At 51.7% G+C, this 24,960-nt stretch overlaps 10 protein-coding genes across 10 annotated transcripts; 5 read left to right on the forward strand and 5 right to left on the reverse strand.

Annotated features, from left to right (window-relative positions):
- Positions 1-229: 229 nt before the first annotated feature.
- Positions 230-1,013, forward strand: J4E82_005675 (uncharacterized protein; the record flags this gene model as incomplete). The annotated part of the gene is made up of 1 exon (XM_051731936.1): positions 230-1,013. A coding segment is annotated over one exon (784 nt), but the record flags the coding sequence as incomplete, so codon positions are not given.
- A 511-nt stretch (positions 1,014-1,524) lies between these two features.
- J4E82_005676 (uncharacterized protein) lies at positions 1,525-3,999 on the reverse strand (the record flags this gene model as incomplete). Its single annotated transcript, XM_051731937.1, has 1 exon — positions 1,525-3,999. One exon carries the CDS (start codon positions 3,997-3,999, stop codon positions 1,525-1,527), a length of 2,475 nt encoding a protein of 824 aa, XP_051588186.1.
- Positions 4,000-5,423: 1,424 nt separating this feature from the next.
- On the forward strand, positions 5,424-11,806 carry J4E82_005677 (uncharacterized protein; the record flags this gene model as incomplete). Its single annotated transcript, XM_051731938.1, has 12 exons — positions 5,424-5,500; positions 5,562-5,640; positions 5,698-5,891; positions 5,942-6,438; positions 6,485-6,624; positions 6,673-6,983; positions 7,030-7,117; positions 8,399-8,464; positions 8,520-8,578; positions 8,634-8,875; positions 8,929-8,945; positions 9,008-11,806. The coding sequence occupies 12 exons, from the start codon at positions 5,424-5,426 to the stop codon at positions 11,804-11,806; spliced, it is 4,569 nt and encodes a 1,522-aa protein (XP_051588187.1).
- Positions 11,807-12,735: 929 nt separating this feature from the next.
- On the forward strand, positions 12,736-14,198 carry J4E82_005678 (uncharacterized protein; the record flags this gene model as incomplete). Its single annotated transcript, XM_051731939.1, has 4 exons — positions 12,736-12,760; positions 12,820-12,978; positions 13,049-13,660; positions 13,714-14,198. The coding sequence occupies 4 exons, from the start codon at positions 12,736-12,738 to the stop codon at positions 14,196-14,198; spliced, it is 1,281 nt and encodes a 426-aa protein (XP_051588188.1).
- Positions 14,199-14,722: 524 nt separating this feature from the next.
- On the reverse strand, positions 14,723-15,748 carry J4E82_005679 (uncharacterized protein; the record flags this gene model as incomplete). Its single annotated transcript, XM_051731940.1, has 1 exon — positions 14,723-15,748. One exon carries the CDS (start codon positions 15,746-15,748, stop codon positions 14,723-14,725), a length of 1,026 nt encoding a protein of 341 aa, XP_051588189.1.
- A 383-nt stretch (positions 15,749-16,131) lies between these two features.
- Positions 16,132-18,134, forward strand: J4E82_005680 (uncharacterized protein; the record flags this gene model as incomplete). The annotated part of the gene is made up of 3 exons (XM_051731941.1): positions 16,132-16,304; positions 16,351-17,523; positions 17,708-18,134. The coding sequence occupies 3 exons, from the start codon at positions 16,132-16,134 to the stop codon at positions 18,132-18,134; spliced, it is 1,773 nt and encodes a 590-aa protein (XP_051588190.1).
- An 874-nt stretch (positions 18,135-19,008) lies between these two features.
- J4E82_005681 (uncharacterized protein) lies at positions 19,009-19,932 on the reverse strand (the record flags this gene model as incomplete). Its single annotated transcript, XM_051731942.1, has 2 exons — positions 19,009-19,740; positions 19,882-19,932. The coding sequence occupies 2 exons, from the start codon at positions 19,930-19,932 to the stop codon at positions 19,009-19,011; spliced, it is 783 nt and encodes a 260-aa protein (XP_051588191.1).
- A 470-nt stretch (positions 19,933-20,402) lies between these two features.
- Positions 20,403-21,426, reverse strand: J4E82_005682 (uncharacterized protein; the record flags this gene model as incomplete). Its single annotated transcript, XM_051731943.1, has 2 exons — positions 20,403-20,582; positions 20,647-21,426. The coding sequence occupies 2 exons, from the start codon at positions 21,424-21,426 to the stop codon at positions 20,403-20,405; spliced, it is 960 nt and encodes a 319-aa protein (XP_051588192.1).
- A 325-nt stretch (positions 21,427-21,751) lies between these two features.
- Positions 21,752-23,019, reverse strand: J4E82_005683 (uncharacterized protein; the record flags this gene model as incomplete). Its single annotated transcript, XM_051731944.1, has 2 exons — positions 21,752-22,755; positions 22,806-23,019. 2 exons carry the CDS (start codon positions 23,017-23,019, stop codon positions 21,752-21,754), a joined length of 1,218 nt encoding a protein of 405 aa, XP_051588193.1.
- Positions 23,020-23,376: 357 nt separating this feature from the next.
- Positions 23,377-24,870, forward strand: J4E82_005684 (uncharacterized protein; the record flags this gene model as incomplete). The annotated part of the gene is made up of 1 exon (XM_051731945.1): positions 23,377-24,870. The coding sequence occupies one exon, from the start codon at positions 23,377-23,379 to the stop codon at positions 24,868-24,870; it is 1,494 nt and encodes a 497-aa protein (XP_051588194.1).
- Between the last annotated feature and the right edge of the window lie 90 nt (positions 24,871-24,960).

Consider the following 24,960-nt stretch of genomic DNA (forward strand, 5'->3'; position numbering starts at 1 on the left):
CGCCCATTTTGGTTGAGTACGTGGAGAGATAACACGTGTTTTGTGTGGGAGTGCTGAGATTTGTGAGTGATCAACATCCCCGGGTGATCAACATCCCGGTCAGCTAGCTTAGCTCTCCTACTCCAGCCAGCTGTGACAGCCTACCTCCACCGAATAGACAATATGAAATATAGCGGGTAACCTTTTCACTCACCATAATTCTTCGCACATGCTGGAGCTAACATGGCAGGCTGTACTTCGTTTCTAATCCGTCTACGAACATCGACGCCTCCCTTTCCACCGTGAACACCCTCATTCAAGGCATCGAGACCAGCTTCCAAAACGCCACGCGTCAGCAAACACCATGGTCGCTCTCCTACCGTGCATTTCGCGATACCATACCTCCAGGCTACCAGTCGCCTACGGGCGCAGACGGTAAACCCAAGCCATATACACATTCATACCAGCACCTCCTCCATCTCTCGAGCCTTTCGCCTAACCGCACATATGTCTTCGCGCAACCGCTAGCGCAACAAGAAACGATCACGTCGATACCGCTGCGACAACAAGATGCGCATGCTTCGATACTGCGGTACCAATGCTCCGCTCTGTGGACGCCGAGACATATACTCGCTGTGCGCGAAGGGACGTCTTATATTGCAGGTTTATGTACGATACAGATTGGGGAACTACGAGCAACACGCGAAGGACCGCAATCAGGCGCTGTGTCTTCGCCGGGTATCGTGGTCTGCATCAGCACACCAACGGGCGCTGAGGATGCAGACAACAGCATGAACTCAGGTTACGACACAATGGGAAACGGTACAGCAATGGATGTGGATGAAGAAGAAGTCGATATCGAATATGCGCAGACTCTAGTACGTGACTGCTGGAGTACGATCAAAGATGGGCGCGATCTGGGCCGGTCAGAGGTTAGGGAACTCGTGATGGCTCCAGTTACAACAAACAATAAGGGTCGGGAGCAGGAGGCAATAGTGCGCATTTGGTGTGAAGCTCTACGCATGCGCGGTTGAGCATGTCGACGCAATCTCGTTTTTATCTCATTTATTACCAGATACCCAATGCATTAAGATACAGACTGAGGGTCAGTCGCAACGTGAAATCAAATCGTGACACATGCAAGTAGACGTGGACAATGGATAGCTTTACAGTTCGACAGACTATGCCAGGCCTACCCTACCCAGACACTCGTAAGACCGTCTAGTCTCATTCCCTCCTACCAATTCCCTAGGTATCCCTACAGGTATCTAAACTACAACAACGTAAAAAGAAAAAGCGAATGAAGAAAGAGAAGAAAGCGAAGGTGGTAAGGTCAAGTATTAAGGCAACGTTTCGCGCACATTCAGATTACAACACATAGTTGAGAATCGATCCCTAAAGCTGGATCAGCTGCGCGCCATAAACCCCAGACCGGACATATGCAAAAGAAAATTTGTTCGAAGATGAAGGTAGTAGTAACAACCAACCAGTAGATGAGTGGAAAGTATCGGACAATGAAGAAGATACACAACATCTACGATACGCTTACTGCGCACCGACCTCCTCTTCGGCCCAGCCAGGAAGACCACCGTCACCCTGGATGGCAAGACCGTAACCACCGTTACCACTGCCAAAGCCACCGATGCCGGAGCTCAGGCTGCCAAAGGAACCCTGCTGGGGTGCTTGAGTTTGCTGCATAGAGTGGTTGAAGGGACCTTGAGTGAAAGCAGGAAGGCTGACGGCACGGGAGTGTTGACCACGAGAGTTGAGGTTCGAGGGCGCAAGGAGACCACCAACAGTAGTAGTACCAGAGCCACCAGCTGAGGTACCGTTAATCAGGCTGAAGCTCGAGGTGCTCTGATGGGAGCTGTGAGAGTGGTGTGGCTGAGGGGTGTTCAAGTCAGCGCCGTAGAATGCAGCTTGCGGCGACTGGAACGATTGCTGCTGCTGTTGCTGCTGATTCTGCTGCTGTTGTTGTTGCATGCTAGCCTCAACCTGTTGTTGCTGCTGCTGCTGTTGCTGAGCTTGCAGGTACATCATGAGGGGATTGTTGTTGCCAGAGTTCATGATGTTACCTGAAGCAGGTGCTTGAACAGAGGGAAACTGTCCGTTGGTGCTTTGGCCAGAGCCTGGGGCGCCAGAGCCAGTCGGCGAGACTGAGGCACCAGCACGGTTAGGGTGTAGTCCGTTGATCGGCGATGGTGACTGAAGGCCGTCGCTACCAGCTTGCTGGGCCTGAGCCTGCTGGCTGTTCATCTGGCGGGGAGGGTTACCGCATCGGTCCTTTCCGAAGTTGACCTTGAATCGCTTGTATTCATCACGACCACGGATCGCTTCGATTGCCTTGATAGCATTGGCAATGTTGGTGAAGTTGACAAATGCACAGCTCTTCTCACGCAGAGTGTTGACCAGCTCAATTTCGCCATACTCGGAGAAATCCTGCCTCAGACGGTCCTCTGTCCAGGACTCATCCAGGTTGCCAATGTATACATTACGGGAAGCACCACCACTGACAGCAAGGGCAATCGCCGGGGGGAGAGCACCAGAGTGTTTACCCCAACCAATCTTCAAGCGACGGTTATGGATCATCAGTCCCTGCAGGTTGCTGAGGGCATAAAACGATGCGGCCGATGTTGGGTCGATGAAAGTAACGAAGCAGATATGCTTGTCCGGGATGTACCTAATGTGATGAAGGAGACCACCACGAACAACGTTGCAGATCTCTTCGATGGTAGTCTCCGGGTGGATGTTCCCAAGGTACACTGTTCGGTTACCCAAGTTGTTGACTCCTCCAGCAGACGTCGCGACAGCGGCAGCAGCTACGGATTGCTGAGCAAGCGCATTGGAGATCATATCGCGGTCGGCACCGTTCAGAACATGGGCGTATCCGGGAGCGATGCCAAGGTATTGCGCAGCGTTCTGTTGCTGGGTCTTGGAAACGTATGCGCATCGGTCCTTGCCATAGTAGACGCGCCTGGGAGCCTGCCACTTGGGCTCTTGGGGAAGCTGAGAAACAGCCTTGATGGCATTGCCAATTGACAAAAAGTGAACGAAACCGATAGCCTTCTCCCGGACGATCTTGACAGTGTCGATGGGGCCAAATTTGCTGAGGTCTTCACGAAGTTCATCCTCTGAAACATCCTCGGACAAGTTGCCCAGGTATACGTTGCGGGAAGCGCCCGACTGCTGTACTGCCAAGGCCACAGATGTGGGAACCTGCGACGGTTTTCCCCATCCAATCTTAATATCCTGGCCTCTGATTGATAGCTTTTTGAGGATTGCGTCAGAGTGGAAGTGGGTGGCGGAGCTGCTGTCGAGGAAGGAGATGAAGGCGCAGTTCTTGTCTGGCAGAAGCCTGACGGACTCGATTTGGCCACTGCGTACGTGGCCAAGGATCTCCTCTGCGGAAGTCTCAGGAGGAATGTTGCCCAAGTATACGGTCCTGCTAGTTCCGGAGACGAGACCAGGCGCGATCGGCATGGAGGAGCCGAGCCCACCAAGACCCTGCGCGCCGTAACCAGGGAAACCTCCGGTAGGCGACTGCGGACCACCGAAGAAACCGCTGGTGGGAGACACCATGTTCTGGTAAAGCTGCGGTGAGAGAGGCTGTTGCAAGGGGCTGCCAACATGGTTGGACTGGTGGTTCTGCTGCTGCGATTGGTTCTGACCGGCGAACTGTGCAAAGTTCTGGAACTGCGGGGAAGCGAAAGCGGAGGGCGAGCCTGGCTGGAAGGGGCTACCAAGAAGCAGCTGGGACGGAAGCAGAGGAGTGAAGTTCATGTCGAAGCCGGTGCCTGGGGTTTGCAAGTCGTTGCCGTTCTGGTTGCCCGGGTTGAGTCTTCCAGTGTTGATGGACATGTTGTTTGCCCTCTCCGGGTGTCGGTCGCCATAGCCGGGCTGGTTGGTCGCAAAGGCGCCGTGGGAAAAGCCGTGGTGGCCACCGCCGTTCATCTGCCTGTGGAAGCTCGACTGGAGACGGGGCCCGCTAGGAGCGTTGGGGGCGCCCTCGTGTTGCTGCATACCGAGAAGATGCGGGGGCAGACTGAAGCTGTCCCGCGCGCTGTGAGATAGAACCGCCGTGGTGAAGGTGTATTATTGCGTCCGGGACTCGTTGGACCGGACGGCGAAATATGTACTGCAGAAGGTGAAGTTGCAACCGGTTGCAGGGTGGTCGCTAGGCTTGCGAAGATGCTGCTGTATTACAAGATGTAGAGCGGTCTGGAAGTGTTAGTCCCATCTCACAGTGCAAAAGACATGGTTGCGGAGACGTACATGCAAAAACACAATGGCAACGGGTTGTTTGCAGGTCTAACAATACAAGACAGGCTCCCAACACAGGCAATTGCAGCCCAAATGATCCAGGTACAGACGTCCAAAAGGGTACTGTCGCGGGCTTGAATAGTGAACGCAGCGGGGACGCAATTAAATGCAGTGTGCCAGAGTTGCCGAAGAACAAACTCGCGTGGCTTGTTTGAGGATGCGTGCACTAAAAGAGCGAACAATAAGAATGAAGTGCAAAGAAGCAAGCTTTGCCGGGAGCCTCGATGCGGGGAGAAGAGGAGGTAATGAACGAAGGGGATCGAAGAAGAGGGATGCGACCTGAAGTCGGAGTGGAGGAACGAAGAAAGAGGTCGGTGAGAAATGCTAACTAGCAGGGCACATTAGGAGGCAGGCGCAAATGAGGCAGCCCAAAGCGGACAGCTAGCGCACCGCTTATTTTAAACGCGCAGACCACGTCTGAATCGTGCAAACCACCGTCGACACCAACCGCTGCCCTGCAGTTCTCTGGACCCGTAGATGCCTGTGCGAGGCGGCGTGGTATTTCGTGCAGCGACGCGCCCCAGTGCCTGGCGAAGAGGGTGTTGTGCTACCGGCGGTGCAGCTCGGAGCCATCCAGCGGATGCCGACGACGGGTAATTGCAGATATGCACACTCCGTCCCTGACTAGATGAGCCGCCTGATAGTGCTGCTCTTAACACGGGTCCCTTTTTCCTTTGTCGGGCGAACACGAAAGGGTCCAGATCGTATTGCGGCGGCTCCAGTTCCAGACGTAAGGATGGCCCTTAGTGCCAGCCTGCCCATCGCCTCGTCTCAGCAATCGATAGATACATAACGTTTCCACATGGTCTGCTTCCGGCGGTATACTACCGTGCACCGTCGCCGTGTGTGCAACAAACATGGAGCCCTCCCCATTATGGGTATCAAATGTCAAACGTGATTATGCGAAACCTCCACGTGTGTCATGCCTGCCAACCCCTGAGTTTGCTGACTTCTGGAATGACGTTTGCGCGTCCGTTTGACGCGTTCTGTACATGCCATACGCAGACGCTTTAGCGACCTGGGTACAGGGATCGATTCTAAGCGAGCACGTGACGCCGAACTACGAGCGACTGGTCAATCTGTGCTTTCCGACGATCGTGCATCCACCCGCTGTCAATTCTCCCATGGCAGAACTGTATCCGTCCATTGCGCAGTGCGCTGTTGTGGCTACAGCGCTCAAGGTGCTGCTATTTCCTGCTTAGTACGTTTACTTGCATAAAGTCCATGTTTGATCCTTCGTCCATGCTGACCATATCCGGCAGCAAGTCGACCGACTTCGAAGTTCATCGCAACTGGCTCGCTCTAACGCATTCCCTGCCCATTAAACAGTGGTACTATGAAGTCAGACACCCAGGCCATCAACACCAGTCAAGTAGTTCAGTCTAACCCTGTCCACAGAGAACCTCAGAATGGACTCTAGACTATCCGCCCTTTTTCGCCTACTTTGAGTGGCTTATGTCTCAAGCCGCTGCGTATGTCGATCCGGGTCTACTAAACGTCAAAGATCTGGGATATGACAGCTGGCAGACTATGTACTTTCAGCGTACTACAGTCATCGTTACCGAGCTTGTCTTGGTATACGCTTTGCATCTGTACTTATATGCCACCCTGCATGATATTGCCATTGCTAAATGCTTACCAGCTACGTGAAGACATCAAAGTCCAAGGTGACGGCCCATGCCGCTGCACTCTCCGTCTTGCTGTCTCCAGGACTCCTAATCATCGACCACATCCACTTTCAGTACAATGGCTTCCTCTACGGCATTCTTATACTGTCTATGGTCCTGGCCCGGAACAACTCGACACTCTTATTGTCTGGTCTGCTCTTTGCAGCTTTGCTGTGCCTCAAGCACATATACTTGTACCTCGCACCTGCTTACTTCGTTTACCTTTTGCGCGCTTACTGCTTAGGGCAGCGGTCGTCCTTCCCATACTTTACTATTCGGTTCTTCAACTGCGTCAAGTTGGGAGTAGGTATCGTTGCTGTCTTCGCAGCCGCGTTCGGTCCATTCGCGATATGGGAGCAAATACCGCAAGTGTTCAGTCGCTTGTTCCCATTCTCGCGGGGTCTATGTCATGCGTACTGGGCGCCAAATGTCTGGGCGATGTATTCGTTCTCTGATCGAGTTTTGATTTACCGTATGCAAAACTCCACCATCTTGGTGTATCGAGCTAACACATGCAGTTGCCCCGCGCCTTGGGTTACGCGTTGATCAAGAGGCAGTGAACAGTGTCACTCGAGGTCTTGTTGGGGACACGTCCTTCGCGGTGCTACCAGATATTAGCCCTTTGATCTGCTTTCTTCTTACACTTGGCACACAGATAGTACGTATACTTGCGGAGCAGGAGATTGATTGCACTAACCTCCCTCAGCCTGTTCTCCTCCGCCTCCTATACAAACCCACCTGGGAGGCCTTTATAGGTGCTGTGACACTTTGCGGCTATGCATCTTTCTTGTTCGGCTGGCATGTTCATGAGAAGGCGATCCTGCTCGTCATAATCCCATTCAGTCTGATAGCACTCCAGGATCGCAGATACTTCGGCGCTTTCCGGCCCCTAGCTGTCGCCGGTCACGTATCGCTTTTTCCTCTACTGTACACGGCAGCTGAGTTTCCTGTGAAGACAGTCTACACTATCTTCTGGCTTGTACTCTTCCTTATCGCGTTCGATAGGCTAGCTCCTGCGTAGGTGCCGTCTAGTCTTGTTCGATCATACACTGACATGCCACAGTTCACCCAAACCCAGAATCTTCTTGCTTGATCGCTTCTCTCTCCTCTATATCGCTCTTTCAATTCCACTGATTGCATACTGCTCCTTGGTTCACGGGATAGTGTTTGGCTCTCGATACGAGTTCCTGCCGCTCATGTTTACGAGTTCGTACTCAGCAGTTGGTGTGGTAGGCAGCTGGGTCGGCTTTTTGGTAGTGTACTTCGACTTGTAGATATACTCATCTCAACTATACCTCCAACACAGCTCTTCCAACTCCTATTATTTCAGGTCAACGACCTCTCACTAAAGGCTATCATGCCTGCGATGTTATCTTGTCGTTGACTTAGCTTTCGTCTCATGTGCAATGGCACAGAATTGGATGATGGTATGTGGAAAGTAACTGAATTGTGATTGCCAGATCACGCTCAGGAGCATAGCGGATACTTCGGAGAATCAAGTCGGATCGTATGCTTGACTGCTATTTAGCAAAGGAGAGACAGGACAACATCAGTCAGAAGTAGAGGCCAAACAAATACCTCGGAGCAGACTTGATATTGCAAAGATATCGTGACTGATGCCTGAATCTGTACCTGAAATCACGGCCTCTGGGGTGCGGCTCGAGGTGGGGGTAAAGTTGGTGACTTGCTGTGTCTGAGCAAGTGGGTCAGGCTGCCCCAAGGGTTTGCTCGGGGTGGCTCAAGGCATGGGCTTCTCATGGCCAACCTTCACTTGATCTTGATAAAACAAAAGGGTCATCACAGCAAAACAAAACGATGCATACGTATCGCAGTCTGAAAGAACTCGTTTTGAGGGTTCCAGAGAGTCCAAACACGTTGATATTTTGATGGTAGTGGGGTGCGTAGCTTTGATGCGTAGGTGGTAGGGTGCGAACGCAGTCCTTGCCGGATCAAGTATGGTATCTAGTGCCAAGGGACTACGGGCATCTTCTACTACCCTCCGCTCGCTTTTCTCCCCCATTGACTACTCTTCGACTAATTCTCTCCACCCTACCTTCCACCTTCGCAACTATCACGCCCTCGACATCCACGAACTTACTTGCAAGTCGCTTAGACGCGCTTTCGGAACCGACAGACGCGTCTCGGAACGCTACTCGGACCACCGAAGACTGCGACGACAATTTCGAGAGACCTTTGTCTGGCGCGTAAAGACAGGTCTTCGCCCTGACGCCTACGGAGGGGCCATTGCCCCCGTCTCTTCTCTCAAAGTACCTCTAGAGAAGGTATTCGGCGCGTTTGGATCGTCGCGACACTTCCGAAGTTTGCGACGCGGTACAGCAAACACCAAGAAGGCTACATGAGCTAGGGTACGAGCCAAAATGGTATGTGTCGGGTCGCGGTCTATACACGAACATATACTAAGAAGGCTCCAGGTTCTCTACAAGCGCAAGCCTGTCAAACACGAATCCCTACCCAAGAACCTCGACGACAGCACTGAGGTACGCCACATACTGTGCCGAACCACAGAACGTATTTGCTAAAGTTGCTGGATAGGTGTGGCATATCGAACAGACTGGAGAGGTCTTCACAGACTATGAGCGGTTCCTTGAGCGGTAAGAAAACATATCGAATGACGTCAGGCATGAGGACATATCTGATGAAGAATAGATATGACTTTTATCAGCAACGGAGCTTCACATGCCAGGCCACTGGCCATTCAGGCTACACGTATTTCGAGGCCCAGGAGAGCGAGGTAGGCTCTACGTCAATACTCGTCAAGGCCGATGAGGAGGTAACATCCGTGCAGACGGAAGCCACCAAGGAGATCAACAGCATTTTCCCAGATGGCTTGAGGTCTCCTGTTCTTCACTATGTCCAGTTCCAAGATCATCATCGGATGGATGATTTGGGTAGGTCAATCCCGTTTTGCTTAGTCCATGAATCTTGCTAATCACTTATATAGTAAATGATGTCTACGATGTATGTTCACAAAGCGGATTCGAATCTTCACACGAGAATGCCATACTGACATGTTATTGTAGCATTTCAAGGAACAGTTCATGTTAGGCGATCGGGTTTCCGTCGAAGGCGATCACTCACGCCGCTTCGGCAAGATCACTGAAATCACAGACAATAGCCGATTACACAGCATGTTTACTGGTCAATCGATGGACGATAGCATCCGTTCTTACACCTACGTTGTCACTATGGAAGACGGGGGTGAAACTGTCACCAAATACAAGGCCTCGGAACTTCAGCGGGATCGAAAAACCTACTCCAAGCTCATCTTGAAAGCTTTTCTGCGCAACGCGCTCAAGCGCGAGTCGTGGATCGGTGCGCCATGGATGGTCAAGGACAGTTTAGCAAAGCGATACGACATCCCAACCAAACTTCCTGACAAGAAGACTAGAGACGCTCTACTAGCCGCTAAGCGGGCTGCGAATGCTGTACCGAACGGTGTGACCCAACCTGTTCAACAGCAATATCCACAGCAGCTACCAAACGGTCATGGCTCACATATGAATGGTCACAGACAGCCTTTGCCACCTGGGCAAGGTCAGCCAGCCTTTGTCAACTTCTCGGCCAGCGGCCCTCCACCCTATGCGCAGCAGCAAGGCGTCATGCCTCCATGGGCAGCTGCTAATGCTACTAATCGCCCGGCATATTTTATCAACGGTCCTCCAATTTACAATAGTGGACCTCCGCCGATTGCGAATGTTCAGCCGCCACCACACATCTTGGCTCAGCTGCAGCCTCACCTTGCTGCGCAATTAATGCAGATGCCTCCCCATGGTCATGGCCCGCCCATCAACTTTCCGTTCCAGACCAGCTTCAATCACCATCAAGGTCCTCGTCCGACAAATGTTCCGCAGCCTCAACAGGCACCTCCGCCGCCCCGTCCAGTGGAGTATATTAAATATCCATGCGAAGATTTAGAGATCAAGCAACCTCGTCTTCAGGTCAACCGGCCGCCGCTTAAGTTCTTCTCCGACGACGTACCCGAAGGAGTTGAGCCGCCTGCAGAACAGAAAAAGACGGGTATCTTGATGAAGAGTATCGGCCCATTACTCTGTATTTGGGAGACTCTCAACGTTCACGACACCATCTACATGCTAGACTCGTTCACTTTCGATGACTTTGTTGATGCTATGCGATTCACGCATGAGACTGTCGAGTGTGAGTTGTTTGTAGAAATGCATTGTGCAATTCTAAAGCAGATCGTCAACGGCTCTGGTAAGATTCAGACCAGCCTACCCAACCTAGCCGATGAAGATTCGTCAGACGAAGAGTCGAGTGAGGAGTCAACGCCTACCCCTGAGCCTGAACCGCCAATTCGAACTACTCGTAGTAGCTTGAGGAAGTCGGGCGCAGCGCAACTTGTGGTCAAGCCACGCACACCAACGCCTGAGCCTCCAAAGGAACTCCACAAGGCTGAGGAGTTCGTCACTGACTTCGACTGGGTTGAGCAGTGTAAGATTCGCAATTTCGCTGATGGAGGATGGCAAGCAATTGTTGTCGCAATCCTTTATCGCCTATCATTCGACTCTGCTAGAAAGGAAGCTTGCGATGAAGTTCTTGCTGAGCTGTGCCCACCTGAGGAGGAGCCTACCATGGCCACCATTGCCAGTAACTACACTACGCTCGATGTGAACCTACGCATCTCGGCACTTGAAATGATTCTAAGCTTGACTGTCGTCACTGAGAACTTCCGCGATCAGCTTGTTGCTGCCGCTCAGGAGATGACACGCCTGCGCAAGGAAAAGATTGAGTATCAACGCAAACGTAAGGAGCTGGCCGATGAGCTATTCAAGTTGGACTTGGAGCGCAAGATTCATCTTCCAGCAAACACACCCGCCTCGCCTACGAATACCAAGATGACCGAAGATGCTGATGTGTCTATGAATAGTGTCAATGATGCTTCCAAGGAAGCAGATGCTGAAACAAACGGTGGCGACGAGCTGACAGCATCGAAGGGCAGGACCCGCCCAGCTAATAAGAACAAGCGCAAGGCAGCTGCTGAGGAGGCTCGTAAAGAGAAAGCCAAGAAGGCTAAGGCGGAAGCAGAGAAGACCAAGAAGCAGAAGGAGTGGGAGAAGCTACTGCAGGCGATCGAGAAGAAGAAGGATGAACTCAAAGATTGCGAGGACAACATCAATGAACTCGACGATGATCTGCGCGAGACTCTGGTACACCGTAGCAAGATTCTTGGCAAGGACCGGTTCTTGAACAAGTACTACTGGTTCGAGCACAACGGCATGCCCTTCGGCGGTGTTCCTAACAGCTCTACTGCCGAATACGGATATGCCAATGGTCGCATCTGGGTACAAGGACCGAGCGAACATGAACTTGGACCGAACCTAGAAGAGCCTGCCCTCTCCCAAGATATGCAGCGTTTTGGCTACACTGTTCCGCAGCGCAAAGAGCGAGAAGAAGGCCCGACCCACCTATCGAACTCCAACCAGTGGGCATACTACGACGATCCAGAAGACATCGACAAGCTGCTTGTGTGGCTCGACGAGCGAGGTCACCGAGAGCGTGTTTTGCGTAAGGAGCTACAAGCGTTCCGTGACCGTATCGCTGAGTACATGCTCAAGATGCGGAAGCACCTAGAAGACTCCAACAAGCCCCAGGAAGAGGAAGAGGATGACAACAAGACTCGAGTGTCGACACGCAATAAGACCAACGCCGATAAGGATGTTCCCAGGGATCGCTGCTTGCTCTGGACCAACAGCATCATGCGTGAGGAGTTCGGACATAACCATGTCGAAGAGTACGAACCACCGAAGAAGGGCAAGGCGAAGACAGTGAAGGCAACCAAGGCTAAGGGCCGAGGACGCTAACGCAGTCTCTTGGTGCCACAAGCTCACACAAGAGGCGAAGCATAACGGAGACGACCACCGGCTTGCTCTAAACCACGGCCACAGATCACTACATATGAGCTTACGGAGCAGCAATGCCTCAAAAGCTCGCCAGCTCAGAGGAGCTACAGAGAAGAGTTGAGATACCGGAGCATATTCACGAATGATGATTCAGCATATTTTGGCGATTTACGGAGTTTCGATACCATGAGCATAGGCACTCAAAGTACATATCGTGCATTTCCAGGCGTTCGCAGAGGTGCGTAGCCGACTGTCACTGCGGCGAGGTGGCTCGCTGGGAGGTTTGATTCAGCAGAATCCCAAATAACTGACTGCGGCCGGTCCTTTGTGAGTGTCCGTGTTTGGCGATTTGCCGAACTTGATATCCAAATGCTGTTTCCAGCAGGAGCATCTTGAGTAAATGTGTAGCACTTAGCATGTATTATAAGCGTATTGTTAATACAGTTGAAAATGCCAAAAAAAAAGTTTCAATATAACTATCGCGTGCAACGCGATGCCTGAGAACATGGTGAAAGCTAACCTTGAGACGAAGTGACGAAGACGTGTTTGTGCACGATACATAATCATCATACGAGATAATTAGTGTTCGACATCACTGGGAATCGTACAGTTTTATCAGTCTTACCATTGCAATCCATGCTTTACTTCAGTTCACGGACTGTTGATGTTTGATTGATTGCAGCTGACCGGTTGGCCATTTCGGGTTAGTACGCGATGCGCGGCAGCTTCACGCGACCGGAGCCCATCAGCGGCGCATGCCTCCAGACCCGTCGCATCCCATCAACAAGAGACATTTCCGCATCTGGAACATTTGCACCGCACCTAGAAAGATCCCTTGAAGGGATCAGAGGCACGCCGAAGCATTCCGCAGGCTTCATAGAGCTGCCAACATGGCTACGAATGGCGCGCGAAAGGGTGAGCTCAACTCCGCACCCCTCCCCGGCTCCGCTACGAACGGGACTAACGTACCGCAGCATCTTCAGCCACAGAGTTCGGAGGGAGCTCTAGCCTACTGGAAACAAGCGCAGTAAAAGATGTCGTCAAATCGGAGAAACCAAGAATCAAGTTGAAGATCAAGAAGCCGGTCCCGAAGCCATCGATCCCTGGGAATTGGAAAGAAAGCGATGCGACAAGTACGTCTGCCATAACGCGCTGTATGCGTACATGCGCATGAGTCTATGGGATTATCTGACATGTTACTAGATGTCGAGAACAAAGCGACCGCACCATCGACTACTTCGCCAGTAATCAACCCTCTTGACGAGAAAACTATAGCTGGTTTTCCCAGCGGCCTGCCCCTAGACGACAAGGTAGACACAATACAGTGCAAGCACTGTCGTCGACCTGTCCTCCGTGCATCTTCGGCTGCACACATTCGCGACTGCTTGAACAAGAAGCAAGAGAAGCTCAAGAAGAAGAAAGAGGCCAAGGAGGCTAAAGACGCAGCTCTTAGGAAAGAGAAAGGCGAAGACGACGAGGGTGGCAAATCACGCAAGTCAGCCATCAAGGGTGCTTCGATAGACGGCGATGGCGCAAAGAAGGGCAAGAAGCGGAAGCTTGATGGAGATGCAGAGAAAGCACCTAACGCTAAGAAAAAGAAGAAGGATGAACCCAAGCAGAAGGGAGCAAAGCCCAAGGGCCCGGTCGATGTCGAGAGGCAGTGTGGTGTTTCTCTACCAAACGGTGGATACTGTGCAAGAAGTCTGACCTGTAAGAGCCACAGCATGGGTCTCAAGCGGGCTGTCCCAGGACGAAGTCTGCCGTACGACATGTTGCTGGCGCAGTATCAGAAGAAGAACCAGGCTAAGATCCAACGTACGTATTACACTGTCTCTTGCTGCCGTATATCGTGTGCTGACGCATTTCAGGATCTCTTATCGACGCAAACGCGCCCCTTCCGGAAGATCTCGAGCCATCAGGCGCTGTCGATTCGGACGAAGAAAAAGATTCTATAATGGCTGCCCTCGCCCGACACCGACCGCGACCCATGGCAACGTACACGCATACCTCGCAACGCTCGAAGTACCAATACATCCGCATGAAAGGCATGATCCGCTCAGCGCTTGGCGCACCTCCAGGCGGAGGTGGATCCATGTTTTCAGGCGGTGACAACATGAGTACCGGTCGTGGCATGGCTCTCGGCATGATGGGCGCACCACTTAGCGCAACCAACGAGCACTTCCCACAAAGCGCTGGATTCGGTGCACCACTGAGCACTGGTCTGGACAGCGGAGCAGGAAGCAGGAGACCAAGCGCTATTGGTGCTGGTGGGCCTCGGCAAATACTGCCCGGTCAACTACCAGGTCCTGGACAACAACGGAAGGGCAGCATGGCGAGTGTTGGCGCTACCTAGGAGGATGAGTCGCACCAAACACCTTGTCCTAAGATTAAGGAGGAGATTACGAATACGGACGCCGATGTTCCCTAGGAGGATATGCTACGAAAGGCGCTCTTGTACAGGGGCAAGGACCACGAATCAGACGGCCAGCAGAGTTAACTAACCGTTTTTCTTTTTCTCCCAACTATGGCTGGAGGTTTGACGGAGTACAGATGTAGTCACGCTCACGGATGGGATATGACGATTACATGATGATCCTTGTATGGGTCAGGAAAGGTTTCTTGGGTTTTGGTTACTGTATTACTATCTGGGGTTGGGAGTTTGACATGATACCCTCTTTGTTTTTACGTTCACTAGGAGACCGTCTAGAGTAGACAATGGTAATGTGATTTTATCACTTGGATTCCGTATAATTCTCATGATTCGTCGTGAAGCCGTGGTCTGCCGAGATTGAGACTATGAAAAGTTTGAAAGGCAACAAGAGAATAGGATGACCCATACACTGCGAGAGCAGTTATAATTACTCCGAGACAGAAAGACTACGACTCGCCTTGCACACCCCAATATCCCGCTCTCTGTGGTTTTGGTACCGTCATCTTGAAGTGCAAATCATCCTCGTCCTCGCCACTTCCTAGCGCATTGTCATCGTCGTCTTCAATGTTGTACTCTTCGTCGTCACTTCCATGACGATATTTGGACTGATACAAATTCCGATCAAACTCATCGTCGTCGCTCATCTCATCTTCGGGATAGTCATTGGCGTAGTAATCTTCAGCATTCTCATCTTCATCGTCGGTATCAAATTCTCGGTCGCTAGTCTCTTCGTTATCCCACCAGTCTGCGTCCTCTTCGCTGATGACCAAGAGACCGACTGTGCCTGTTGGTGCAGGGGCGTCTGGTAGAACGGGTTCGCGGACGTAATGGTCGTATACGTATTCGCTATCAATGTCCATTGCATCGCCATCGACGGTCGAATTGTCTTGGGCAGCGAGAGCTGCAGCCTTGTCTGGATGTCGTTCTGCAAAGCGTTTTGCTGGAGCTTTGGGCTTGTGTTTTGAAGGAGAGGGGATAGGAATCTCGAGGTTGTCTACTTTTTCTACCTCTTTTGACAGAGCCTCCAGGTTGCGGACATCATTTTCTGAGGGTTCGGTGACAGGGGGTTTCCGGTGTATGGAAGGCTTCGCTGAGTGGTGGAGTGCGCTGCCTGCGCCTGGTCGCTTTCGTGGTCGCTCTGGTAAAGCTTCTGGTACTGGTGCTTGCACTTGTCCACCTGTCGGTATATCTTCCTTCTTGGTGACTTCTTGTTCTTCCACGAAATGCCGTTTTGCACCAATTCTTGAAACGGGGTCGAGGCGAAATCGTCGGGCGAGCGTCGGTGTTGGCGGTGCTGATGATACCTGTTGGACGTCGTCGCCCGGCTTTGTGAGACGCCTGTATGCGAAGTTGCTACTCCTCTGCCGTTTGATTTCCTTTTCGCCGTGCTCGATCCTAAGGGAGTCGACGGGGGTATCGGTGCGCTTTCGTTTGATAGAGATTGTGTTGGGTGGAAGTTGTTGTGACGACATTGTGGCGGTAGTGGAGAAAGACGTGATAGCAAATGAGTAGTCCAAGCCTGGATCGATATTTCGTATAGATATCCTGGTGGTGAACGGGTCCAGCGAATCGGAGGGGCAGCGCGGGGAGGTGACATCAAAGCATTCCAGAAGCCGCGCAGAGCCCCAGTGCACTAGCGCGATCTACACCCGCGTGTCACGCCTCGAGCTCACCCACGCGATATGATCATGAGTCTTACCTGTACCCACACGGCTTGAACATGTCTGCCTGTGCTCACCCGTACAGTCCTACTATCGCTCTTAAAGACGTCCCTTGCTTGTAGACGTGCACCGTTATATCCGCAATTCCGCAATACATCCCCGAGCACACCTCAAACGCGACGACGCCTGCTATCATGGATCGGGTGCGGCAGATATTCGAGCGCGAGAACTCGTCAGCCGCGTATGAACCGCTACAGGGGGGCTCTGAGCGGCCAGATGGCGAGCACATCGAAGCAGAGGAACACGCATTCTCATGGACCGACTATGCCGTCTTCACGCTGCTGGGCGTCTCTATGCTATGGGCTTGGTTGGTAACCCAGACATCACAGCGTACATGATACTGACTGCACTAGGAACATGTTCCTGGCAGCAGCCCCGTACTTCCAGCGACGCTTCGAGTCCAGCGATAATCTGCTCCGCAACTTCCAGTCTTCCATTCTATGCGTCTCCACCGTAGGCAACCTAGGCTCCATGATGGTCTTGACCAAGCTCCAGGCCCGTGCCAACTACCCCAAGCGTATCATCGCATCCCTCGCCCTGAACGCCGTTGTCTTCACCTTGCTCGCTATATCCACAAAGTTCTTCTTGAACATATCCGTTGGTGTCTACTTCGCCTTCCTCATGCTCATGGTCTTAAGCGCTAGTCTAGCGACGGGGCTCTGTCAGAACGGTGTCTTTGCATACGTATCGGGATTCGGAAGAGAAGAGTATACACAAGGAATCATGTCTGGCCAGGGCATCGCTGGCGTCCTGCCTTCCATTACCCAGATCATATCCGTCCTACCCGTGCCCAAAAAGCACCACGCCCATGGAGCACCGCAAGAGTCAAGCACATCTGCTTTCATCTACTTCCTAACCGCTACTGCTGTTTCTGCTGCAACCCTGGTAGCATTCTTCTACCTCCTTTCCCGGGCTAGCTCCAAGCAGCGCTTGTCGCACGCCTCACTCAATGAAGGACCAGAATACGACCCGGCTCACAGCGAGCGCAAGAGCATACCACTAACGAGATTGCTCAGGAAGCTCTTTTGGCTCGCTGGCGCCGTCTTTCTCACTTTCACAATCACCATGTTCTTCCCAGTCTTCACGCCACAAGTGCTGAGCGTGCGCGACCCTTCAACTGCACCTCGTCTTTTTCAGCCGGCGACTTTCATACCTCTAGGCTTCTTCTTCTGGAACCTTGGTGACCTTATGGGCCGAGTAGGACCCGCTCTGCCTGCCCTACGTCTTACGCATCGCCCGCGACTCCTATTCTTCTTGTCTATTGCGCGAGTATTCTTCATACCCTTGTACTTTCTCTGTAATATCGGTGGAAGGGGCGCCGCTATCAACTCCGATTTCTTTTACTTGTTCGTTTTGCAGTTACTCTTTGGCATAACAAACGGCTACTTGGGGAGCAACTGCATGATGGGTTTCGCAGAGTGGGTTGAGCCGGAAGAACTTGAGGCAGCAGGGAGCTTTATGTCATTGTCGCTAGTTGGTGGTCTCACCACGGGAAGCTTCTTGAGCTTCTTTGCTGCACAGTCCTCGTGAGCTTGGGCATTCTCATGAGTGTGGCTTACCCACGCGACCAGCATCAGCGGGTTCGTTGATAGCTAACGTTGAATATGAAATCTCCTATGAGCCACGCAGAATCGCTTCTTTGAATCTTCTTTAAATCTTCTTTCAACTTTGCAAAACAATGGCTACTAACATCATCTACATAGTTGTTAGATGCCAGCTCCACCTTCGCACTGCTCAGCAGAAACAAAACGGTGGGAAATTCAAAAAACCCAAATTTAGCTGGACGGAGAAGACGGCACAGAACAATGCTTTCCTCCAGCCCGAAGAGTCAGGGAGCACATACGAGGTGGTAGAACTAGAAGCTGCAGATGGCTCACGATGGAAGACCAAGCTAGTCCATAGCACGTCTTGTGAAGAGGACGTTCGTATCGCTGGTCACAGCCATATCAAAGAGGTCGCTCTGCAGCACCGGATGGAAGAAGCTAGGAAGCATATAGACGAGCTCAAAAAAGCAGAGATCACGGTAATGGGAGCTCAAAGTCTCTATGGAGAAAGCGAGACGGCTGTTCACTATGCCTCCCAACTCCGTCTACCTCGTCATTCATTCCCAATTACTCCTTACAAACCCAAAAGATAAACCCTGTTTTCGCGTTGTTACCGAATTGTCCAACCTCCATGCTCGCTTCACCAGCCACGACCATGGCAATCATAAATACACCGATGTTCGCGTCATAACTTCCGGGACTAGGCTCGGAGAAGAGTGGGAGGTCGAGCTCGAACACGATGTTCAACAAGACATCGAAATCGTCGGCTGGTGCAATACGCTAGAAGCCGCTGCAGAGAAGTTGACAAACAGCTTACTGGATAACAATAATGCACATGAGCAACGTACAGCGGAGGAAAATGGCGATAAGCAGAAAGTACGAGTGACGTTGGAAACTTCTCTAGACGGGAACTTAACAGCATTCTGCCGCATCAAGTCAACCCAGACGAACTTTGACGGGTCAACATCGCAAGCCACGACGTCCCACTGGTATGAGATCATCCGTGTCAATCTTGAACACGAAAATATGTATGACGTGTCATGGCGCGAGAAAGCCCGTTTGTCTCGCCTGGAGGTCTCGAAAAGAATTGGTATCCTCTCGATGAAGATGAGAAGCCAGGGGCTTAGTCAGTCGGAATTAGATGAGCTAGACAGGTTGCACAGGGGCTTGGGATACTTAGTTGTTGCAAAGGATGATTTAGAGGAAGTCGTGAGGTATGTAAGGGAGAGGGAGGAGGAAAGCAAAGGGGTGGAGGAGTGTATTTAGATTGAGTTTGTGCCGACTAGCGATAGCGATGGTCAGGATGAGAGACATAGGGGAAAGAGGTATGTAGAACTGGAAGTGGATGATGACATGATCATAGGGCCGAGTGGCTCGGGGTCGTGCCTCGAATACTGTTCGGATTGTGTTTTTTTTTTTGGATTGTATCTTGTCTCTTTTCGTATCGTTTTTGAATATTCGGACTTCTCACAAGGCACCCAATTCCTTGAGTTTGCTGATCATACCGTCTACATCTTCAACCTTGACACCACCCTTCCGTGGCGGTGGCTCGGTAACCTTGACCGTCTTCAACCTGATCTCAGTGTCCAGCCCGTAGTCGCTCAGACTCTTCTTGTCCAGCTTCTTCTTCTTCGCCTTCATAATGTTGGGTAAACTGGCATACCGGGGTTCGTTGAGGCGCAGATCCGTAGTGATGACCATGGGCAGCTTGGCCTTGATAGTTTGAACACCACCATCGACTTCTTGTACTACCTCGACGGTTTGGTCGTTGATTGTGACTTTGGACGCTTGGGTTGCTTGGGGCCAGTTCAGCAGGCCTGCGAGCATTTGTCCTGTTTGGCCGGCATCGTCGTCAATGGCTTGTTTCCCTAGGATGACCAAATTGCTCTTTTGCTCATCTACTACTTTTCGCAGAAGCTTCGCGACACCAAGGGGTTCCAGGGCGTCCTTTTCTTCTACAACTACGTGTATGCCTCGGTCTGCGCCCATGGCCATGGCTGTGCGGAGAATATCTTGAGACTTGGGAACTCCCGCAGAGAAAGCGACAATCTCTTCTACGTTGGGGGCGTTTGCATGGTGGGCCTTCTTTTCGCGCATGCGGACTGCTTCTTCGATGGAGAGTTCGTCGAAGGGGTTCATTGAATGTTTTACGTTTGCGGTTTCTACGGCGGTTTGGGCGCGGTTTACGCGGGGCTTGACCTTTTCATGGTGTCAGCATACTAGCCGGCACGGGGGCTTGTGTGCTCATCGTCTTGAGCATCTCGTATTCGAACACCATCTTTCAGACACCCAAGCTGAACACTCGAGCGTCATGTCTAAAAGTCGGGTCAATGAACGTACCGCATAGTCAATGACCCGCTTAACGGGAACTAATATCCTCAATCCTGACATTGTGTGTGTTTTGCCTCTTCAACACCTGGCAGCGCAATGTTCTGGGGTATCACAGGTGATGATGTAGAAGAACCAGGGTGGGGGATAGCATCGGAGCTCGTCCTTGAGTTCGCGATGCTTAGCCGAGGCTTTTTCCGATGTCCGCGTCGGCCTTGGCGGAGATCGTCGTCATATGGTGGCGCACGCGAACTACATCTAGAATACATGGAGGACAACCACAGTGTCGTTCATACAACTCGCTACTTCGTGCTTCACATTCTCATCATGATGCTTGCAGATCATTCTCGCACGTTGTTGGTAGTAACCTCTGACGGCCCCCTCAATTGTATCAACGAGCAGCGATTCACGAGTCACGAACATTCAAAGACACCATTCTCAACATGTTGCGCACTGCGGACCTTGCACCAGCTGTGCAGACAAAAGCGCCCTTTCTCGGAGTTGTTACCAATGAGAAAACATCGAGTATATGTTCAAGAACCAGTTACCCCCTCGGCAAACTGCTTACAACTCGCACAAAACCCGAAAGTTCTAGCGGCGTTGTACTCCCAACATTGTTGCGCGTATTCTGGCGTCGTAGTCCCGCAGCCATCACCTAGAAGTACACAATCATATCCATTGCTAAACGCATCCGTCAATGTACCTCCTACACACTGCAGATGTGAAGATACGCAGTCAGTATATGCCTCATATGCGTTCCGTACAGGCACAGCTTACCTGATCCGTGTTGACACCAGTAAAGAATAACGTTCTAATGCCCTCTTTATCCAAAAACTCTTTGAGAGGCGTCGTTGAACCCCACATTCCACTCATTCTGTTCTTATGTATCCAGACATCGGGTTTACTCTCTAACTTGCTGCCTTCATCGAACATGGCGTCGAGTGGAGGTTGGAGTGCAGCGTTCCAGGAATCGCGCATGAGTAGTTTACCTCCCTCTACAGTTTTGCCATCCGGAAACTTGAGAGTCCCGCAGTCTGCCCCAATTCCACGGTAGAAGGACTGATTTTCCTTGCCATGACGATCCACGCTGATACTCTCTTCGTGATGCCCGAAAGCGTCCTCAGCTTTGAAGTCGACGTCTGCGGGGATGGAAAAGAAACCAAAAGCGCGCTTCACTGCTGGTGGCATTTCTTCGACTTCCTCTTCCGTAAGCCCCCAGTTCACCCATATTACTCTGATGCCGGCTTTCCGCGCCGCTGGTATGGCATGTGCGGCCAACTGTTCACAAGCAGCGTGTCCCGGACCTTTCTGGTCGCGACCAAAGGCTTCGGAGAGAAAGAAGTTTTGCATATCAATAATGATAAGGGCGGACTTTGACGGATCGATCGTAATGGGTTCAGTTGATGTCTGTATGATATGTGTAGGACCAGTAACTGGCGACGAATGTACTGACGGATGGGTGAGATCAAACCCATTTTTGGAAGAGTGTGACCAAAAGTTCGAAGGCGAGCCTATCAAGGCTTTGCGGTGTGGTTCTGTTGGTATTGTAGAAGACATGGTCGCGGCAATTGCCGATATGATAGGTTTGGGCGATCGGTGTTGATTCTGAGCGTTGAAATTTATGCAACGTGACAGTAGGTTTCGAGACTCATATTCAATAGGTACTGGGAAAGCCAGCAATGATATAAGTCTTCAAACAGTCATCAAATGGTGTGGCCACTATCAGAGTGCCGGATAAGGAAGGCCAGTATCTCATCTGCCGAGGCGGGGTAGTTCGGTGTAGATCCGAGATAGTCGTTTTGTAGAGAATATGACCAAGAGGTATTTCTACATGCATATCTATGCCCCTAGACATATATTAAGATTGAGCTAGGATACGGTGTTACCGGAATCCAGCAAGTCGCTTCCTCGCGACTTGCAGGAGCTGCGACGACCCTTCTTTCTGATTGGTCGTGTTCGGAGTCTCAATTATCTGATGCAAATATCTCCTGGCTCGTTCGTTGTTACCGATGGAGTCATAGTAATCCGCAAGCTGCAACATTGAAGGTTTGTGGCCGATGACAGACGCGACTTGTTGCCACTCTCGCGCCAACGCAGCAGTACTGCCTTGTCTCCAGCTTAGCACCCAGTTGAGCGCTTTTCGTATGCTGTCGCTCTTCAAAATAGTAGGTTCTACTGTCGCCACTTCTTGGTAGAAGTCGGTAAGATTTAGTATTGCTTGTTCATGGCCGGATGCTGCTGCTTTGCTGGTATATTGCAACCACTTCTGACTTGTCCTCGGCTCAAACGCTGCAAGCTCATAGTATGACAGTGGATCATCGCCTTCAAGAGCGCCCTTTTGAAAGTAAAACTTGGCTTCTGCTTGTACTTTGGGGTCTTTGTCTGCTTTGAGAAGATAGCCAAGCGCATTCCATGGTGCTATGAGAGGCAATTTCATTGCATGCGCTGATTGTCCAGGCTGATATTTGAGAGCTGCAGTTGTGATGACTTGTTGATATGCTTTCTTAGCTTCCTGCTTTTGTCCTGCTTGCTCCAGGAAGAGTCCTCGTAGAGTTGAGATTTCCAGAACCAAGCCAGGATCCTTTTCCAGGGACTGTAGGTCGATCGCGTCGAGAGACAGACGATACTGGGCTATTTCTTGCTTTGGAAATAGTCTCGTGATCTCTTGAGCAGAACTATGGCCTGAGCCGCCAAGATAGACGGCGGTCAGGATGTGTGTTATCGCTAGAGGGTCTCCACTTTGCGCACATCCCTGAAGCAGCAGTCCAGCGGTATTCTTGTGTTGACTTGGAGGCAATTGAGCTCTTTTCGCCGCATCGCCAATATCAGGTATCTTGAAAGTGACGATTGCAAGAGACGCTACATCGTTCAGCGGCACGTTGTATTCTGCTTGTGTTAGTAACATCTACGAGTGTACGTATGGGGATAACACCCACTGTTCACTATGCGCAAGACGTTTTTGCCGTGGGGCATGGTGTTCTTATGCGCAACGAAATCATCATAGATGCTCATGGCAGTACGAGGCTCTATTTTGTGTATTCCTTCATGCTTCGTCAAAGTGTAGAAGCCAAGTCGACCGCGTGCATCGACATCAGCGCGCAACCTCGGAGCGTCAATTCTTTGCTTGGTAGCATAGTTCTGGACTCGCATGCTTGTTGCAAAGTCGCACGAAGATGTTGGATATCTCGTGGCATTGCGACGAATGGCCAGAGCGAGTTGATGCGATTGACACATGATGCAAGGTTCCAACCTCGCAATTGCTCTGGCTGAGCGTAAGGCTATTCGGGAAGCCGCCATGGTGACTCTGTGTCCAGTCGATAGAGTTGTGTGGTGGGAGATTGAGTCCACCATATGGTGGCCGCCGTTAGCCTCGGAGGTCCGCAATGACCGCGAAATCTTGGCACGCCAGAATCTTTTTGCATGTCGCGAACGATCCACAACCCAGGAACGACGAGCACAATCGCGGTTCGTACACAACGCATCCAAGCCCATAGAAACAGAGTCGCAATGGTCACTACACGAGGCGGAACGGAAACGCCAGGCGCGCCGACGCCGACACCAACACCACGCAGCTCGACGAGGAAAGCAGCAGGAAAGCGAGAACTCGAGTCACTAGAAACACCGACACAAGCAAAGAGGCAGCGGAAGTCTGCGTCTACACCCTCGTCCAAGAAGAGAACTACTAAAAAGGCGTCTGAGGCGGACGCGCCTTCGCAAGAGTCTGCAGACAACACCTCTGACACCGTCACCATCAACGCGTCTGCAACAGAAAACCCCCAGACACCAAAAAAGGATGACCTTGCACCACTCGGACGTCGATCCAGCCCTCACGTTGTAGTCAGCAGGAAGTCACTGGACGACTCTACGGCCACAGACAGCTTTGGGGAGAGCAAAGACGAGGCCCCAGCAACTTCACAAAACCCGTCTTTCTACACACCCGCACAGCAGCCTGGCTCTGGCTCTGGCTCTGTATATGCGACACCGGCTACAACATTCAAACAGCAGCCTGAAGGATCACCTACACCGAAGGCTAAGACGGCAACTCGTCAGACACCCGCATCGACGTCAGCGAAGAAGGGCAAGGGGCGCCCCAAGAAGGTCGCAGAAACACCATCCAAGTTCCCCGACGAGATCCCAACGTCCTCATACGAAAGTAACGCTGCTCCGATACCCTCGCAAGATCACGTTCTTCCTTCTGCACAACCCAAGAAGGCGCACAAGCGCTTTGGTAGTGAGGAGCTTGCAGAAGCGCAAGAGTCGCTCGTCGTGAACGAGCAGAGCGATAAGCGACACGAAGAGCCTACTATCCAAATGAATCAAGTGGATGAAGACGAAGCTAGCGACTCGGACGACGAAGCACCTGAGGTAGTCACAACAGCCGCTGCAAGTTCCAAGGCACAAGCTGTGCAAGCCGAAGCCGATCGTGCACAAAAAGCCCAGCAAGAAAAAGAACGGGCCAAGCGACAAGCGCGCGAAGAGCTCATCGCCGCCCAACAAGCTGCAAAGCGCGAGCGTGAGGAGAAGAAGGCAAAGAAACTAGCAAAGAAGACTGCCAGGGAAGCAAAGACCATTGCCGACTCGGACGATGAAGAGTCTGAGCCCATGTCGCGCATGGACATCGATATAACCAATGGTCTACTACCCACATCCCTCCTCGAAACCATCGACGACCAACGTCCTCCCACACCGCCGCCCGAGCGTCGCGGAAAGACCGAAGAAGAGCTCAGGAAGGAGAAGCTCAACCATCATATCAAGTTCCTCGAGCGTGTTGACAAGCCGGCGAAGGATGTAAAGAAGGGCAAGCTCAGTGTAGCGGTGTTGGCCCAGCAGAACAGGGTGCTACCGCCCAAGGTCAACAGGAATACAAAGAATGTACGCGAACACTGGTTAAAGGGTCGTGAAGTGGAGAAGACACGCGGGAAGCCTGGCGTTAGGTTCGGGAAGAAGATGGAGAGGAGGCCGCATGCTAGCCGGGGTTTCTTGAGAAACGGTGATGACTAGACAACAGTGTATTATCAGTTGAGCTTTAGTCGTATGCAAAAGATATCCAGTGTCTTTCGACATGTATGCCTTGGATGACGGACATTTTTT

Source organism: Alternaria postmessia (genome assembly GCF_024291825.1).
Source record: "Alternaria postmessia strain BMP 2775 chromosome Unknown scaffold_31, whole genome shotgun sequence".
NCBI lineage: Eukaryota > Fungi > Ascomycota > Dothideomycetes > Pleosporales > Pleosporaceae > Alternaria > Alternaria postmessia.